General features: G+C 38.6%; 1 protein-coding gene and 1 long non-coding RNA gene across 2 annotated transcripts; both read right to left on the bottom strand.

The window, feature by feature from the left end:
• Positions 1–441: 441 nt before the first annotated feature.
• Positions 442–1282, bottom strand: LOC127772128 (uncharacterized). Its single transcript, XR_008017287.1, has 3 exons — positions 1098–1282; positions 882–999; positions 442–790 (listed from the first exon to the last, which is right to left on the bottom strand). It is a non-coding gene; the product is annotated as an uncharacterized LOC127772128 (long non-coding RNA).
• A 6303-nt stretch (positions 1283–7585) lies between these two features.
• Positions 7586–11951, bottom strand: LOC127771688 (wall-associated receptor kinase 5-like). Its single transcript, XM_052297613.1, has 3 exons — positions 10998–11951; positions 9726–9872; positions 7586–8829 (listed from the first exon to the last, which is right to left on the bottom strand). Exons 1-3 carry the CDS (start codon positions 11932–11934, stop codon positions 7586–7588), a joined length of 2328 nt encoding a protein of 775 aa, XP_052153573.1. The 5' UTR covers positions 11935–11951.
• Between the last annotated feature and the right edge of the window lie 4660 nt (positions 11952–16611).

Raw genomic sequence — 16611 nt, 5'->3', positions numbered from 1 at the left:
AAAATAAACAAATTCATGGATGTCTTGAATTAGGCAAATAGAACATGCATGTGAGAATGTGCTGAATAGAATATGCAAATTTAGAGGTACCTGTGTACATTACAGATGAGGTGATCAACCACAGATGAATCTCTTTCTGTTCATCGGACTCAACTGCCGGACATCAATATTAGCGCTAGCTACCCTCCGATTATAATAGATGACGTTGTTAACTTTTGCAATAACATCTGACTACTCGTTTTATTAAAAAAAAGTGTAAATATGCTGGAGTGTAAGTCATATTTAAAGTATATTTAATTATAAAACATATCTCAACAAAATAAGTGACAGCATATAATTTTAATTTTAGATGAGTGATATATTTTTATAGAAGAAAAATGGTCAACCTTCATGTCAAAAAGTTAGTGGCGACAACTATTAAACAGAGAGTAGTTAATACCCTTTTCTGTATAAAGCCCTCGACGACCAAGAAAAAAATGGAGGGAGCATTAAAATGAAGGCCATATCATTGTATCAGCCTATATCAAGCTTGATCGGAAAGAGAGCTACCTTTTTTTGTGCCCAATCAATTAATTATCACGCTTTAGTCATCACTGCGTACACATCTGCTTGCCTTAGCCTCTATACATGCAACCATTAGATGGTGCCGTGAGAATCATGTCTGACTGACGATAAAAATTTATCCTGTGCACTCAAAGAATAATTCAGGCGCTGATCTAAGTTTGATCCCTAATCATCGTCTCGTTTAGCAGATAGAGTTGGAGGTCTCCCATTCCTTTAGATGCGTCAACTCAATTCAGTAGGGTAGCGAAAATAGATGATCAGTTTATGCAAAATTGATGCAGAATTGATCGATCGGTTTATGCGAAATTGATGGGTACCTGTGTCTTGCATAGATTGCAGATGCGATGGAGGATTGTGACGACAGAAGATTGCATGCACGGCAGCGGATGTGCAAGCGATCTTTTTTATTTCAAGACCAGCATCTTGATTTATGACCTATCAAATTTATATGTTCAGACAATGGCAAATCTCAGCCCAAAAGGTTTGATATTGTTTGGGATGAGAAACCAATCTGGATTGAGGAAAAACAATACCTAGGATCTGAAGGTCATCTCTGGTGTGCCCTAGAGTTGGCTTTGAAACTTCAACGATTTTTTCTTGCCCTGATGCCTCCGGTTGGAGTCCAGATCGACTATCTTGTGTCATTCCTTGCCGCTGCCATCAACTCTATCTGTTTCTCTCTATTCTTAGGTGCTGGAGATAAGTATTGGAGATAGAATATAATAATCCAGCTTTGCTATTTTGCAGGCGATAGAAATTTTGTGAACCATCGGTCAATTTTATCAGCCATTGGATAGCTTCACGTTTTGTGCGTGTTATTGGGTCCAATCTGAACGGGTTGAATCAGCTCCTTGCTCGCTCATTGGATGGGCTTTAACGTGGCCCATCAGAATAGTTATGCGCAGGTTATATTCTACATCAATGGTTATTATACCACGATTTATCCAAAATCAACGGTTGGATTTTTCTGGTTAATGTGAGAGCTCGTAGAAAGTGCCCAATTAGTATAGGTAGCTCGTAGAAACTGCCCAATTAGTATAGGTAATGTGAGAGCTCGTAGAAAGTGCCCAATTAGTATAGGTATAGATATATATATATATATATACACACACACTACTGCCTAATCATTAAGAGTGACTAATCAGTAATAGCATGGTACTGTAGTTGGGGGAACATAGCCGATTTCATCAATTAATCCTTGCATACATATTTCATGTAATCCATCTCCACTGCGCTTGGATGCAGTTCTGCAGCTAACCTAGACGTTTCTATGGTCTGGTTCATGGCCCCCCAAAGCACGACAATAACACAAACTACCGGATGTGCCATATTTCTAGCAGAATTAAGTTGCTAGCTTCTGAAGGTAACTGGAAGCAGATTGAGGGCAGAGGCAGACCGATCACCATAGTTCAATATCCCATAGCACTAGTGCATGAGCAGCACCACTTTCATGCTCTCCACTCTTGGACAGGGGCGGAGCCAGGATTTTGAGCCACCGGGGTCATGATTTTTAATACTTACGTCTTGTTTGAAACTCTAATTATTCTCGAAGCTAGATATTTTTAGCTCAAAATTCCTTTGGAGCTAAAGCTATGAGTAAGTTGGTATTGTTTCATTTTGCGAAAAATAAATGTTTAAAGTCTATTCTATAAGAATTTATGAGGTTTTTAAGGTTCAAAAAAATTAAAAGTTGAGGCTATATACAACCCGGCATAACAACCATGTGTTTTTCAAGACATAAAAGTATGTTCTATTACTCCCTCTGTCTCAAAATATAACTACCTACGTCTCTTTAAGAGATTAATGTTAGGGTGTGAAATAATTATGATTGGTTAAAAAAAGAGTAGGTGAAAAAATTAAATCGGGGAATATTGTGATTCATTGAGATGGGATGGTTCATTGAAAATAGCTATACTTTAAAGCAAATTTAAATGTTAGAAGTAACATGTTTTGAGACGGAGTGAGTAGCTTAAAAAACACAACTAACATCTAGTAGTTAATTAGCAAAACTAAAGGCCTATATACACAGCACATAGCTAAAATAAATAGTTGGTTAATAGATCAAATATGTCTAATTGCAGCATTAGTAGTGGATTGACAGTAGCATAACACAGCTAACAAATTGTGCTTTCAAAGAAAGAAGCTGTATTCTTTAAGCTTTCATGAGCTCCAGCAGTTTAGCCGGCTGGTCGGGGTCATTAAGCTTTTGCTGCTGGGGTCATTAGCTATAAAATACTGAATAATTCACTTGATTGATCGAATGCCATCGGGGTCATCTGACCCCGATGATAGTACTGCAGCTCCGCCGCTGCTCTTGGATCGAGTCGTTCCTGCTGCCTCCCATATCCGAGAAGCCTATATGGTGTAATTGTTTGGTCAATGGTCCTGCCCATATGGCCCATGTATTATAAACTGTCTATCTGCTCTTGGGGTTAAACTGTATTGTAACATGTAGATATGCTTGCAAGAGTTCCACATTGAAAACAACCTATTTTTCATCCGGTAGACATGCTTGCAAGAGTTCCACATTGAAAACAATCTACTTTTCATCCGGTGAAAGTTTTGTTCCATTCTCAAAGTAATCTGATTTTACATAAATAAATACACCTCCAGCTAATGCACCAACTACTAGGGTCGATCTTGATTCTTCTGATATCCTCTCGGGATAGGTGTAAAAGACAATGAATCTAACTACATTAGAGACCCATGCAATGCTTGTTCTTGCCGATTTCAGCTCGGATGCACTGTGACGTCCAAGATAGCACAAGGAGATATGCCTGATTCCTTCCATTCCTACTGGGCAGCGCCACGTATGTAAGCAACTCAAGCGATTTCCCTGATAATACCCGCCAGTTATACCTTAAAAAATTGTGGATGTGTGCTCTGTCATCTGGCAATCCATTTGTGGTTTCTAACTGCTACTTATCTAATTGCAATTGCAGTATCTGTGTCTCATTGTGAGGCTCATAGCTTACACCAAAGGATGATGTCAACACAGAGAGCTGCATCAAATGCATTCACTCCTCTGCGATTCATGAAAAGCACAATGCATGTAATATGCTGTCAACAGAACATGCATGCATTTGCTCTGCTTAAAGTTGTTTGGTCCCGTTTAATTCATTCACCAAGTTTGTGCGCATCAACTATACAGACATACAGTAAAAGATACTAAATTCCTAATGGCAAGTCAACAATACTAAATTCCTAATGGCAAGTCAACGGTTGAACATGGTACACACACCTTGGAATATACGTCGTCTAGAAGATATTCCTTTAAAACAATAATTGACTAAATCATTTTTCTGCAATTTCTTTCATCCTTGCCATCGTACATCAATATTCAATTTTAACTTGTGCTAGTACTGGTCACAATAAATATTTGTTAAGTCCTCCACATCAACAGATTGGTCGGATTGCCAGTTTTTTAGACAGCTATTAATTACCATGTCCATGTCATCGTAACATAGAAGAGCTAATAAATTTTGGAAAATATACAATTCGATCCGATCCGAATCTATCTGAAATGATGACATGGCAAGAGTTCGTGGAAATCCAATGGATATGAACGTGTCATTCTCATGCAGCATAGATGCACTCATCAGGGCCGTCTCCATGAATTTACGGCCCCTGAAAGAAATGCTAATTGGGGCCTAAATTTTGGAAATTTCATATAACTAATATAAACAAAGCATATTTTCAATCAACTATATAACTTTAATATGTGTTATTTTATACACATATTATTAATACTAAAGGAGAAAACATAGTACTACTAACCTCATGTTCTACTGAAAAGCAACATCCTTCTAGTGTTTCTTGAAGACGAGTATTTGATGCAATTGAGGAAATAAAGCCTTCCTGAGTTCCAGTTTTATAAACAAAAGAAAAGAATCAGAGATGAGATGAAAGAGTAGTTCGTCAAATTACTTGACGTTCAAACATTCAGAGACAGAGTCAAGTGCGGAGATGCATAAATCAATGATCCAGGCCCCAGCGAGGCAACGGACCCAGCCAGCAGCCGGCCAGCCACTTGCTCGGCGCTCGTCTCGCGTGGTTGCCGGTCACGCTCGAGCCCTTGCATTGGCCACTTGTGGCCTCGCCGGCGCGCCCTCCCCCTCGCTGGTTGCCGCCAGTGAGCGCGCCACGCCACCGCTCCCGCTCGCCCGCTCGATTGGCGATTGCTGCCTGCCTGCGCCTGCGCTGCCTCGCGTCTCCGCAGCCATCCAAACGTTGAACGCTCATGAGTTGGAGTCGGTGAATCGCGACGCCTCGGACTGCAGCAAGCTTCTGCCGTTCTGCGCTCTCGCCTCTCGCTCTCAGTGGCAGCTGCCAGGTATGTGGCCCACTCCTAAGTGGGGGCTCCAAATATTGAGGGGCCCTGTGCAATCGCCACCGTCGCACCCCTCTATCGACGGCCCTGGCCCGCATAATTCGCCCTCAGTGCAGCCCAGCTTAACTGTCCTCCAGCATTTCAACACAAACTGGGCTATTTGTTATTTTTCCGTCAATGTCTCGGGTTGAAACCGGATATTGAAAAACACATTGCAACTGCAGCCCATCTTAACTGTCATCCAGCATTTCAACATAAAGTGGGCCATTTTTTTTTTTCGTCTATGTCTCAGGTTGAAACCGGAGGTTGAAAAACAAATTGCAAGTGGCAGATGCAAAATAACAAGTAAATTATAATGTTTCAAATGCGGAATTCCACATTCGAAACAATATAATTTTCTTGTTATCAACATTTAATTTCATTCTCAAAAGTATTCAACTTCACTTAAATAAAACACCTTCAAATGCATCAAAAACATATTGTCTATGGTTTATTCAAAACTACAGACAGGGAACTCAATGAGATAAATGTTGGCGACTATCTTTGGAACTAGCCCAGTACCAACCCAGCAAGGCCTCGGATAATCTTTAGACCAAACATTCTAATAGCGTGATTTTAAGCTCTATCTTGGTGTACTCAAAATGCTACTCGACCTATAGCTTGTTCTGTAGCCCTCTCATGCAAAATGAACATAGCATCTCTGTCCCTAGCTAACTTTAGAACACAATGGAGCTAACTACATGGATATCTTTCTACATGGAGCAAACCTAAAGGCAAAAACTATTATATCCATGTGTATCCACTAGTGGATCCACCACCTAGTGGCCCTGGGCGGCCACCCGGGCTCGCCGGCTAATGATATATTGAAATTCTATGTAATTAAAAAATACAAAATTCAATGGAAATTTTAACTCCACATCGCATTATCCTTTAGCATTCAAGATCATAATTTTCAGCCATAGGTTATTTAAAAAGAAAACAATTATTCTTAGCAGCATTGTACTCCTATCGAACCAATTGTGCCTTTTGAACAATGAATTGCGTGCAATCCAATCATGCCCTCCTCTAACAATATCTGTAATTTTTAGATCTAATTCATCCAATTGGTGTGAGAAACCTAGAACCCATAACAAAGATATTCCAACCACTCAAAATACAATGAATTATTTTTCCTATTATTACTCTAGCTCTGGCTCCTACAATTTATTGTGTGAATTCATTGTACTGAAATTGACAAAACGATTTCAATGTTCTGCTCCTCTTCGTCTAGTACTTTATTAGTCTATTAGAATAAAACAAACCAAAAACTAGATTAGCAAAATTGTAATCGACTCAATATTACACGATGCAAGGTGAAGATATGATCTAGATGTTGGTATTTGATACGATCATAGAAAATTGCAACAAAGCCAACATACTAAAATTTCTCGGAGAAACTTTGATATTTGGGGGCACTCCTTCCGGAGCATCCCCTCACTCTCTACTAAGCTAACATACTAAAAATAAAACTATAAGTGAGTTGTACTCTAGGCTCAAGTTTGTGTGTGTTGAAGCGTGGATGCATATATACCTCCTTTTAGCCAGGGCGATAACCGGGCGTAACAGCCATTGGGGAGTCATCTGGGATATCCATGTGGAAGGCCAGGATGCGAGGCACCAGAGGCGGTTCGGCCGAACCAGGGGTTTGGCCAAACCAGGGGTTCAGCCAACCCCTGACCCCACCTCCTGGCCTCTCCTTTAGCAAAATGACTCAAGAAGCACCCATGAAAACGTGTTATTAGCTATCGGATAAAAATTTCTTCAAGCAATGTATTCTCAATATAGAGATCTAGATTGGTGTTAGGAAATATTCAAAAAGTAAATTTCAAGTCTGCTCAAAGTGGTATGTGGGTTTGCAGCAAGTATCCAATTTACTCGAATTGGCACATAAGTAAACCATTAAGATGGGAGCTGATTGTAGTGAATCCAATGTTACATCCCATATTTTCCTCTGATTTTGGATCTCTCAATCTCAAGTTGGTGTAAAGATATTAGACAATAAAAAGGGATTGTACAAATATGCAAATGGAAAAATAATGAATCATCTTGTTGGAAATATTCCATATTACGACCACTAGTCACGTCTTTTGACTATAATAATTTTTTCATGCTTAATGTGACACTCATAATGACAGGGCTGGAAATCTTGGGAAAATGGTTTAGTAGTCTCAAATATCCAATTGAAAAAGTTCAGAATCACATTACCAAGTAACTCAGTATGTGTTATATGTGAACACAATGCACGTAATATTGCAAAAAATAGTAGGATTACCAAGTACGATATAATTGTTTCTGGGACAAACCTAGGAATCTTGTGACCATAACATAAGAGGTAAAATCATGTGGTACACAACACATAAAGTATAAAAAGGCATGATATATTTAAACAAATATGTTAATTCTGAACTACAAAAAATTTAAGTGACTAATGAAACAATTGTGGTATTGTAATCAAATTTGTCATCAAAACTCAATGGAGGTTCAGCATGTAGCATAGAAATAAAACACATGATGTGTATTGACATAAGTTTTTAATGATGTATCACGAATGTACATTCAACATTTTGTTTATGACAAGCTGATAGATTGTGCAAATGCACAATGATACTATAAGAACATCTATCAACATTTCAACAACGGGACAAACACAATTTACCTTCCAAAGCTAGCGGATAACATAAATTCATGCTCTAAGCTATAGCAATTTGAAGATATTAAATTAGCAATACCATTGATATCAACACCCATAGTTTGATGCAGATCTACGTAACTTTCACATAAGGGTGTTTCTATCTCATGGTTGCTTTCGGAACTAGTGCTGCCTGAACTCAAAACTTTGTTTCTTATAGACTGTAATGACATCTCCACTTGCTTCATTGTTGGCCTTTCTTCACCTCGGAGCCTCAAGCATGCCTGTGCAATTGAGGCAAAAATATTAATCTCATCCTCTATTGCTTCCTCAATAACTTCAGGGGCAACTATCTCTGTAATAGGCTTTCCTTTTATCTCAGAAAGAAAATATATTGATAGATTTTTCTTTGTGCCAGTGCCATCGTCAAAAATAGGTTGCTTTCTTAGAAGCAGCTCTAAAAGAACTACACCAAAACTATACACATCACTTTTCTCATTGAGATGCCCAGTATGGTAGTACTCAGGATCTAAATATCCAAATGTCCCTTGTATATTTGTGAAAACATGGGTTTGGTCATTCGGAATCAATCTTGAAGCTCCAAAATCTGAAACTTTAGCGGTGTAGTTTGAATCCAAGAGTATATTAGATGATTTCACATCACGATGTAGAACTGATACCGATGCTGCAGAGTGGAGGTAATATAAAGCACCTGCTGCTTCTATAGCAATTCGCAAACAATCATCCCAGGACAATGAGAAACGTCTGTTACTTTTATCAGCATGAATAATTTGATTTAGTGAACCATTAGGTACAAAATCATACACCAATAGAGGGACTTCAGTTTCAAGACAGCATCCAAAGAGTTTGACAATATGGCGATGATTTATTTGTGAGAGAATTGCAACCTCATTGATAAACTGGCTAATCTCCTCTTCCCTGATGATGTTTGGTTTTTTTATCGCCACCACACGTTGATCAGATAAGATACCTTTGTAAACCATACCATGACCTCCACTACCGAGAACACGTGTTGGGTCAAAGTTATTAGTTGCCTCTTTAAGCTCTTCTAGGGAGAAAATTTTTGTGCTATCGCTAGCTCTTTCGTCAGAAGATATTAGTTGTTCTAGTAGAAGGCCTTTGTTTTTCTGAAAATATTTTTTCCGTAGTTGCCTTTGGATGCCGCTTCTCTGTTTACGGATAATAAACACCACAGACAAGCTAAGTAGGAGAATTCCGAAACCAACACCCAAACCAATTGCAATACCTACAAATATAGACCAATATTAGTTTTGTCTATTGCCTCAATGAACATCCAATGGTAAGCTAAAGTATCAAGGATAAGTTGAATCAAATAATAGCTGTAACATTAGTTGATTCCTCTTTCACATGTGAAACTGATGAACTACAGGAATAGCCACTATAGATTATCTTCCAGTTTGCTGGATTAGAGAACAAATCTGATTTATGTGTTCTTCTATAATATTAGATTCTATGACACTTTCTACACAAGCAAACATTTTTAAGAACCTTTTAAAAGAAGGAGAAAGTCCAAATAACCCCCTAAATTTTAGATGGAAGTCCCTCTAGTACTCTGAACTGTGAAACCAGGCATTGAACCACATAAACTTTACAATACCATTTATATAGCCCCCTAAGGCGGTTTTGCATAGTGGTTTTTATCTGTTTTGTATATAAGTTGAATGAGTTTGTCACATGAAATAAACATTGGACATATATATAAAAAATTTGATTTAAATCTTTATTTTTACTCTTTGTTAGCTCTCACTTATAAACAAGTACCAATGTAATAATAGTATGACATCACTATATATGGATAAATTGTTGACTTAGAACTGATGATATGCAAATATGTCAGATTAGTTATTCAAAGTTGTTACTTGTTTGTTTAAGCTTTCAAAATATATAAAAAAAACCACCGTCCAAAAACACCTTAGGGGACAATTTGGATGGTATGGCAAAGTTCAAGGGGTTGAATGTTCGGTTTTTATGTTTAGGGTCATAGATGGACTTCCATCCAAATATTAGGGGGATATTTGGACTTTGTCCTTAAAAGAATTTAAGGATGCCAAATTCTTTTTATTTGAACATTAAAGTACATCTAATTTATACAAGAATTATGTAGTAGATTTGAATATTTACCAATTCCTAGTGGGAAATCTTTCCGGCATGGTCCAACAGATGCATTTCCTCTCATTCCCGCAGGGCAGAAACAATCAAATCCTCCAAGTTTGTTAATGCATTTACCATAGCAGGGGTACTTCTTAGGATCGTCACACTCATTAATATCTACATCCAGATTACAAATTTATGTCAATATATAATGTCAATTCTTAAGAAAAAAACATCATGATGAACTAAATGGCAATGCATTGGATTGCATATTCTTAATTTGGTTCATCCCAGTCAATTAGGATTTAGGGTGACAATTGCAATTTAACCCACAAGAAACTTGGTTCATTCAAATATTAGCGGTTGTAAGCTATAGTTGATGAACTAAACAAACACAAAGCGTGCGGGTGGTAATAACTGGCACATGAGGCCTCATCATTTACACAACAACGTATCAATCATTGCCAAGGACACATATATAAATTTTTGGAGTTGATTTTGAATAGTTTCTGAACGTATAGTTTCTTTGTTATATTAGCTTTTAAGTTGCTATGGACACATATATAATTTTTTTACCAACAAATTATTGGTCTCTAATATGCTATAACGGCTTATAATCATCACTAAAGATAAGTTGGAATATGCCAACCCACCCACATTAGCTTTTTCTTTGCCAATCCAACTAGTAAAACTAGTTGGGTAAATATATATACATACCTCTTAACCAGATAAAATTCTATTGCTTGATAGACGAACTCATTATCATGTTAACAAAAATGGAGTGGAACAAGTTACTAATTTACCAAGTTGCCCATCACATGGACTCTCCAAGTTGATTCCTATTTATCAAGTTGTGCATCCAACCTTTTGCAGATGACTAAGTAAAGTCAATTATTTTCTGATTAGTCTTTACACTTCCAAGAATGAAGATATTTCATTCTCGATTGCGATCTAGAGTTAGTATTTGGTATCCCTGGTCAGGGCCAAATCAAATGTGGAGGCAGTGCGTGTGGCCTCAAACCCACTGCCCCTGTCCCCAAGCCCTCCCTTCGGACCACGAGAGCCTGGTGTGCTTTTCTACTATCCCAAGTATGTTTAGTCCCCTCTATTACTAGATCTGTCCCTATCCATGTACAAGGTAGTATAAATTTACACTAAGCTCAAATTAAATAAACCGATATGTAGAAACGTATACTTCATTGCTAAATGTACCACATATTATACTAGCTAGTACAAATTTGTAAGAAGTAAAAGCACTATGTATGTATTCTGGCCACAAAAGTTTTGGTTGTAAATAATCACCTTGGCAGCTGTCAAGACCTTTATTGTAAGGGTTACCCTGGAACCCCTTTCTGCAGTTGCAAATGTAACCTGGTCCATTCTGTGAGTCCAAACAAATGCTGTTGTTGCTGATGCATGTGTAGGTACCTAGATTTTTACGAGCTTCTTTGCATGATACATTTCCCATAACCCAGTCAACCACAAATGGCGGCTGACTAGAGATGGTATCGCTGTTGAACTTCGATGATGAATCATAAATCATGGAGAAATTGAAGCTGGACTCCTCCACGAGCGCTGCATAGGCACAACGGTTCCATGTGTACATGGAAGACATGTTGAAGCGGTCATCAAACCATGCCTTATAATACTTTATCCCCTTTGGGATAGCCGTCTGGCAGCAGCCTATCCCAGAGCATCTACCACCATGGATGGTGACAAGATCATCACCCTTGCCACAACTGGCCGCGCAGCCAATTCTTAGGTTGCTTCCTATGTCCCTCTGTTCGCCTGCCCCAAGATATGCAAGAACTTGGCACCCAAAGGCCGTGAACTTGTTCGTGCTGTCGGAGAAGGTGAATGGACTCCCCGTCAAGTCCATCCACCCGTTGTCGACGCAGTCCATGACACGAGTGGTCGTGTTGTAGCAGTGAGAGGACATACGCATCCTCATCCGGAGCTGCCCTTTCGGCAGCGAGATGCCGAGCACCTCCACGCTCCGGTTAAGGGGTTTCACTTTGCGGAGGAGGGTCGGTACACCTTTCTCCGTGCTGTTGCTGCAGCTCAGCTCAAAGCCCGGCTTGGCACAGCTAGGCTGATCACCGTCGATGCCGAATGGAAAAGGAACTTCGATGTCACCGCATTTTCTCTGGCAGGACATCGCTGTGACGGAGGAGAGACGCACCGCAGTTGCTACGGCGAGACATAGCAAAGCAGCTGCTCTGTGGATGAATGGTTTCATGAGCGATGCCTGGATAATCTTCGATTCTTTGCTGGTATTCTGTTGTGCGAAATGAGAAATACTGCGTCTCTACTAGCTGCAGCTGCTATATAGCATCTACTGTGGGCATTCATGCAGCACTGAACTTATAATCTAAGACTTTGCAATCGTAGATTGACTTGGACTAGTTCTAACTCTGAAGTCTTCATAACCTAACTATTGCAATTATTAGTGATGATGCCAGTGGTTTGGTAGCAGTGCGTGTGATTGAAACTAATATGCTAACTGCTGCATTTACTTCATTCCACTCTTTCCACACTTAACAACTGCATCGCTTACTTCTCGCGAACGCATCTTGCTCTCTTGTTGTCACCTATCGCTGAGTGAGTTTTTTTTTCTTAATGTGAAATAACATTTTGGCTCAAACTAACAAATCTAGTTAGATTCTCGAGTGGTTGTGTTCCAAACCTCCAATTAAGTACTAGCTTTGTTATAAAATATAATAACTTAGGACCTGAGATTCTACGAATCTAGACAGTGGTATGGCTAATCCTATCCTATATTACTATATTTTGAGACGGACGGAGAGAGTATTACTCTTTCCAAACAGACGTCATTCAATAGTTCACAAAGTACTATACCTCCATATTTTAATGTATGACGCTGTTGATTTTTTTACAACGTTTGACCATTCGTCTTATTTAAAAAATTTATGTAATTATCATTTATTTTATTATGACTTGATTCGTCATCCAATGTTCTTTTAAGCATGACATAAATATTTTCATATTTGCATAAAAATTTTGAATAAAACGAATGGTTAAACATTGGTCGAAAAGTTAACTGCGTCGTACATATAATATGGAGGAGAGGGAGTACGTATTTTCCACGGAAGCTAGGGAAAACTTTCCCAATCCTTTATTTGGTTGGGTGGGGCGACGGCATTTCAGCCTTGACCGAGGGAACGGAGTTCTCTGCCACACTACAACTTGTAACAGCACAGAGCTCCAGTACGTAGAATGCATCTGAAGTCAACGGCCCAAGATCAAGAAGAATGTCCTCATCACAGCATTTACCTATTTTATAATGCAAATAGATTTATATATTGTGTTCGTTGGGAATTCATCTCAGTGTTTTCTTTACAAATGGTGTAAAGCTTGGAAAAATATAGTTTTCACATATATTGGAGTTTGAGAAAGTATGTGATAAATACATCGGGAATAGATAAAGAGAAAAATAATTGTATTGGGATTTTGATAAAGTTGGATATTAAAGTTTTTTGTATTAGTATATATATACTGGACGGGAAAAAAATCAACTTATTTGGTACGGAGCGAGTACTGAACAGCTTTCAGCTATACCCAACGCCCGCCGAGTGGAAGAGTTGGATTCGATTACCTTTATACGAAATGTGAGGAAAAAGACTCAGAAATACGCCATATCTGCAAGTACCTATCAGAAATGACAATCCTTTCTATGATCAATACGAAATTACTGGAAATGAAGGGATGACATTAATTAGGGAGTAATCTCTCCGTACTCGTAAAGGAAGTCGTTTTGGACAACGACACAGTCTCTAAAACACAACTTTGACTTCTTATTCCTATAAAAATATATTTATTTAAAGATGATATATGTATATTTTTATGAAAATATTTTTCAAGACAAATCTATTCATATAATTTTTACATTTTCAAACTTAGCAACTTGAGAGATATTCATGATTTATATTTCTAAGATTTGACTTAAACATTGTCCTAAACGATTTCCTTTACGAGTACGGAGGAAATACAGTACTACTATATACACACACATAAAAAAATTATTAAGTCTGCTAGGTAACCACCAGTCCTATCATAGTACTGTACTTGTATTTAATGATTTTAAATGATTCTCTGAATTTCTAAAACTATCGTCATGCTGTACAATTGTTGTGAGCTTCCTCCTCGTTAATTATAGTATTGTAAACGTAAATCATCTATACTTAGAAAAACATACTCTCTACGCTACGTAGTATTGAATTAGACATATACTTAGTGCTGCCTAGTCCAGTACTAATTGTTATATTTTGAAACGAACTGATTAGTATTTACTAAATATATGTAGATTTAAATCTAGATTTAATGGAGTAGATGGGAATTGCATCATATTAAACACGAGTGAAGTACTGAAAATAAAAACAAATTAAGCGAGATGGCTAATTCGCGCGCACGCGCGAGATCAGCAAGTCGCGAGCGTTTTCACGAGAGACAGGAGTAGTTAAGCCTAACTAACTAAGTTAGTTTTAGATAATGACACTAATTAAGATAAGATTTTACTTTTTTTCGAAGATTTTTTTACTAGTAGATTAAAAATTTTCAAGTTAAATTTGAAAAGCTTTCAGCTTAAGATTTAAACTTTGAAGTCAAATTTTAGAATCTTTCAACTCAAACTTTGAAATTTTTCAACTCAAAATTTAAATTTGCAAGATAAATTTTAAAAACTTTCAACTCAAGATTTGAAAACTAACTACTCATATTTGAAAACTTTCAACTCGAGATTTGAAAACTTAACTCAAACTTTGAAAATTTTCAACTCGAAATTTAAATTTGTAAGATAAATTTTGAAAATTTTCAACTCAGATTTGAAATCTTTCAGCTCGTTATTTGAAAACTTTCAACTCAAAATTTGAATTTTTTGAAGTCAAATTTTGAAAAATTTCAACTTTTCATCTCAAATTTGTAAAACTTTCAACTCAAATTTAAAACTTTCAATCCAGATTTGAAAACTTTCAACCCAAATTTGAAAACTTTCATGTCAAATTTGTAAACTTTCAACTCAAAATTTGAAAACTTTCAACTCAAATTTAAAAACTTTCAAGTGAAAATTAAAAACTATCAATTATACATTTGTAAAGAGGTATGCGAAAGATTGAAAACAAATTGGGAAGAAATGAAAAAAAGAAAGAAAACGCATTGAAAAAAAGTGCTAAAAAAAGGAAAAAAAAAGAAAGGGGCACACAGGGACGGGGCCAACTAGCGTGCGCCAGCTAAATTGCTGGCGCGTACGCGCGCGCTAGGATCTCCAAATTAAGGTCCCATATGAAGAATCTGGAGTAGTTGCATGAAACGTGTGTGGTACTGTGCATCCATGTAATTAATCTGGTTAATCAAATGACTTTGCCCATACCTAATACCTACGTACAATCCAATTGTACGCATCAATAATCGAGGCTGTCAAACTAAAAGCTGAAGGTCGTACTCGCCATGGTAGCCAATGCCAGATGTAGATCGTACAGTGAATTAGCGGCGGAAATTTACTTCACAGTAACTTTATAGTTTGGCCATATGGGTTTAATAAACACATGCTTGTAAAAGTATTTTAGAGGTATTCCGGACATCAACTAACTCTCAATTAAGAGATCCACTTAAAAAATAAAAGTCTTTTTTTGCAAGTGGACCTCTTTAGTGGCCGCTAACGGCTGTTAAGGGGGTCAACTACAAAAAGAAATATAGCTATATAAAAAATTATGTCCATTTCATTCCAAACCAACACCACCACCACTACCAGTCCACTATTCCCATTCCTCCCATTCCTTCCCACCCGCAATCATGGCGGAAACCCTATCGCCCCAAACCCTAGCCGTCGTGGACCAAGTCCAAGACCTACCTCTACCTCCCTGATGGCCTCATGTCCTACCTCGCCGATCCGACCTAACCCTCGCCGTGCCTCCGACCTCAGGCCCTTCACCAACCCCGACGCCGACCTCATGGCTCGCACCACCACCGCCCGCACCTTCGTCCCCGCCATCCACCACGCAGACGCAGGCCGCTGCGCTCCTCTCGGGCAACCTTCACTGCCCCTGCTCCTCCGTCCCGACGCACTGCCTCCTTCTGCTCCGCCGTGGGAGGGGTGCAGGCCGTGGATCCGGCCGTCAGATGAGCGCAGCCAGCAGTGTGTGGACAGCAGATTCAGCGTGGGGAGGGTGCGAGCAGTGATGGCAGTGGCCGTGGTGGTCGTGCACGCGGCTTCAGCTCAGGCTTGGGCTTCGGCGGGCGATGACAACGGCCACAATGAGGGCAGGACAGAGACGGCTAATGTGGCAAGGGTTTTGATCGAACTTGGACGAGGTGGACCTTCCTTCAGCGGAGCTTAGGATGGCGACGATGGCTTCGGCGAGTCTATGACAACAACGATGGGCAGAGGACGATGATGACAATTTCTGTTATTTGGGATTGGGGATTTTTGTGTTTGTTTTTTTTTTCAGGAATGTGGATTTGGAATTTTGGGGGAGATTTTGAAATGGGAATATGAATTTGGACAGTTTTGGTGTAATTTTTTTCCCAAAAATCTTTATCACAGGCTATCAGCATAATTTCTCCACCAGTGAAGTTTCTTTTACATTGATGGCCAATGTAAGCGGGCCACTTGTGAAAAATGAATTTCATAGACGGGGAGGCACCCGACAGCAAAAAGTTTATATTTTCACCAACCTTTGGTTACTGGCAGTGGTGTCGGCCGTCAAAGAAAACCCATTATGTAGTAGTGCTACTCCATCTTCTCAATTTCTAGATGCAAGCGTGTTTCTCGAACTACTATTTTTTTCTGGAAAAAAGTATATAGAAAAGTTGCTTTAGAAAATTATATTAATCCATTTTCAAGTTTTTTAGTACTTAAATAATCATGCGGTAATCCACCGTTTCAATTTGCATGCAATCG

The sequence above is a fragment of the Oryza glaberrima genome, chromosome 4 (genome assembly GCF_000147395.1).
Source record: "Oryza glaberrima chromosome 4, OglaRS2, whole genome shotgun sequence".
Classification (NCBI taxonomy): Eukaryota; Viridiplantae; Streptophyta; class Magnoliopsida; order Poales; family Poaceae; genus Oryza; species Oryza glaberrima.
Note: the sequence above shows the minus strand (reverse complement) of the source record. Positions and strands in the feature narration are given on the sequence as shown.

Coding starts and splice junctions, on each gene's coding strand:
- LOC127771688 (XM_052297613.1), bottom strand. CDS start 11,934: ATGAAACCATTCATCCACAGAGCAGCTGCTTTGCTATGTCTCGCCGTA. Junction 9,873..10,997: donor AGGTCTTGACAGCTGCCAAG/GTGATTATTTAC, acceptor ATCTGGATGTAG/ATATTAATGAGTGTGACGAT. Junction 8,830..9,725: donor AGATTTCCCACTAGGAATTG/GTAAATATTCAA, acceptor CTATATTTGTAG/GTATTGCAATTGGTTTGGGT.